This window comes from Brassica oleracea, chromosome C7, assembly GCF_000695525.1.
Source record: "Brassica oleracea var. oleracea cultivar TO1000 chromosome C7, BOL, whole genome shotgun sequence".
Lineage (NCBI taxonomy): Eukaryota > Viridiplantae > Streptophyta > Magnoliopsida > Brassicales > Brassicaceae > Brassica > Brassica oleracea.
Window position 1 is genome coordinate 33053458 of NC_027754.1, and position 2279 is coordinate 33055736.

The 2279-nt window shown below is 38.4% G+C and overlaps 2 protein-coding genes across 2 annotated transcripts in view; both read left to right on the forward strand.

Moving 5' to 3' along the window:
* The window catches only part of LOC106303127, a 4739-nt gene extending 4546 nt beyond the window's left edge, over positions 1-193 (forward strand). The window contains exon 3 of the mRNA XM_013739476.1: positions 114-193. Within this exon, the coding sequence (XP_013594930.1) occupies positions 114-193 (80 nt within the window). The remainder of the gene's footprint in view (positions 1-113) is intronic.
* Positions 194-617: 424 nt separating this feature from the next.
* On the forward strand, positions 618-1409 carry LOC106303128 (glutathione S-transferase T3-like). The gene has a single exon (XM_013739477.1). The coding sequence runs from the start codon at positions 618-620 to the stop codon at positions 1407-1409; it is 792 nt and encodes a 263-aa protein (XP_013594931.1).
* The last annotated feature ends 870 nt before the right edge of the window (positions 1410-2279 follow it).

Consider the following 2279-nt stretch of genomic DNA (forward strand, 5'->3'; position numbering starts at 1 on the left):
TAGTGAAGTTTACTTTTGAGTGTCTCATATTTGTCCTTTAACGTAGTTAATATTTGTATAGTTAGGTACTTATTAAGTCACTAACACAGTTTCATTGCTGTTTCCATGTCCAGGCACAGGTCAAATCTTCACTGGGCAGGTTGATAACCTCACTGTGCAGATCGCTGACCTGGAGAAGCTCTTCTTCGAATGAAAACCAAAGGTAAGACTCAATCTTAATAATTGTTTCTAAATGTGGTTGTTATGTTCAAAAAATGTATCCGTGTGAATGATGAACTAGAACTTAAGTTTTTTTAAAAGCTAGACTAAACTAAACTAAACTGAACTAGAATTAGTTCTGACTTCCTTAGACTGAACTAGAACTTAATTTCCGTTAAATAACTTTCATTAATTCTGTGTTGGTTGGTTGCTGTGATGAATGTTCGAGTTTTTCAACTGATTTGATGTGTAATGAATGCTCTATGTGAACTAGTTGTTGTGTAATTAACTATAATGAATGTTTGGTAGTTAGAGTTTGTTTAATTGTTCTCTCCTATCAAAGCAAAAACTAGTTTAAAAACATAGCAAATCCACTTCTGAAAACACAAACCAACTTAAAAACACCAACCAAAACCAAAATGGATCCTTTATCCCTAAACTCTCCCAGGTTTGTTAACCTATTTGCTTCCCAGAGCAGTCAAACAATAGACGTAGAGTCTTCCGAGGTTCCTAGGTTTAGTAGCCAGAGCTCTGAAGATCCTAAACCAGTGGAAAGGAGAAAGTGTACACCAAAAGAAGACATTGTTCTCATCAATGCTTGGTTGAACACCAGCAAGGATCCCATAGTGAGTAATGAGCGGAAGGCAGGAGCGTTTTGGAAGAGAGTAGAGGAGTATTTCAATTCAAGCCCTCAGCTCAGTGGCTTAGCTCCTAGAGAGGCAAGTCAATGTAAGCACATGTGGGGAAGAGTGAATGAGCAGGTGTGCAAGTTTGTGGGAAGCTATGAAACCGCTTTTAAGGAGCAAGCTAGTGGCCAAAATGAGAATGATGTCATGAAGGCTGCCCATGACATCTTCTTAAATGACTACCAGGTCAAGTTCAGCCTTGAACATGCCTGGAGGGGGCTTAGGTTTGATCAAAAATGGAGATCAAACTCTTTGTCCAGAGATGGTGCAAAGGACAAAAGGAAGGAAGCTGCGGAGATGGTGCCTGACTTGGAAGAGGTTAGGCCTACTGGTGTTAAGGCTTGCAAAGCAGCCAAGCACAAGAAGCATGAGAATGAAGCAGCTTTTGATCAATTACAGAGCATGCTAGTTGTGAAAGAGAACATATCCAAACAGAAACTCCTTGATCGTCTCTTTGCCCACAAAGATACACTATCTGATATAGAAGTGTCTCTGAAGAACAAACTCGTATCTGAAATGATTTGATCTGGTCAGTGGCTTTAACTTTTTGAATTGACAACTTGTTTAACTTGTTTGAGACAATGTTTACTTGTTTACTGGTTTAACTTATTCTTGATTGAATCTATTCTATTTACTTGTTTACTTGCTTGTTCCGTTTTGTTTTGCAGGTCATGGTCACGGGTTGTTCTTTCCTCTTGTATTGTTCTGAACTTATGTTTCTGTATCTTTGTTTCACGGGCAAAGTGTAGAATTTTGTTTGTTTCTACACTTTGTTTTTTTTCATTCACGGCTATGTAATGGGATGCTCTATATAAACTATGTCTTTCTTTTATTGCTCAAATGTGCAACAAACTTAACTTCTTCTCTTAAAAATTGTCTCTCTACTTCTTCAAATTGTCTCTCTACCTCTTCAAATTGTCTCTCTTGAGTCTACAAACTTGTTCTATCTCTACCTTTCTTTCCAAAACACTTAACCAAATTTCCAAATAAAGAAAAAAATGTCTTCCTCATCGTCTAATGGCGTAGATGCAAGGTTAAACGAAGCTTTTGAAGAAATGTTCGACCAACAATTTGATCATACCTTCGACTCAATAGTTGATGTTCAAGCCAACAAGCCGAAGAGACGAGCTTATATCGAAAGAGATCGGGAACAAAGACACAATCTACTATGGAACGACCATTTCAGGGAACATCCTACATACCCACCGGAAATGTTTAGGTGGCGTTTTCGAATGAACAAGCCATTGTTCCTTCGCATTGTCGATCGCCTAAGTAATGAAGTTCCATACTTTGAGCAAAGAAAAAATGCTCACGGAAGGTACGGCTATCTGCACTTCAAAAGTGTACAGCAGCTATACGTATGCTGGCATATGGTCAATCGGGAGATACGTATGA

Coding starts and splice junctions, on each gene's coding strand:
- LOC106303128 (XM_013739477.1), top strand. CDS start 618: ATGGATCCTTTATCCCTAAACTCTCCCAGGTTTGTTAACCTATTTGCT.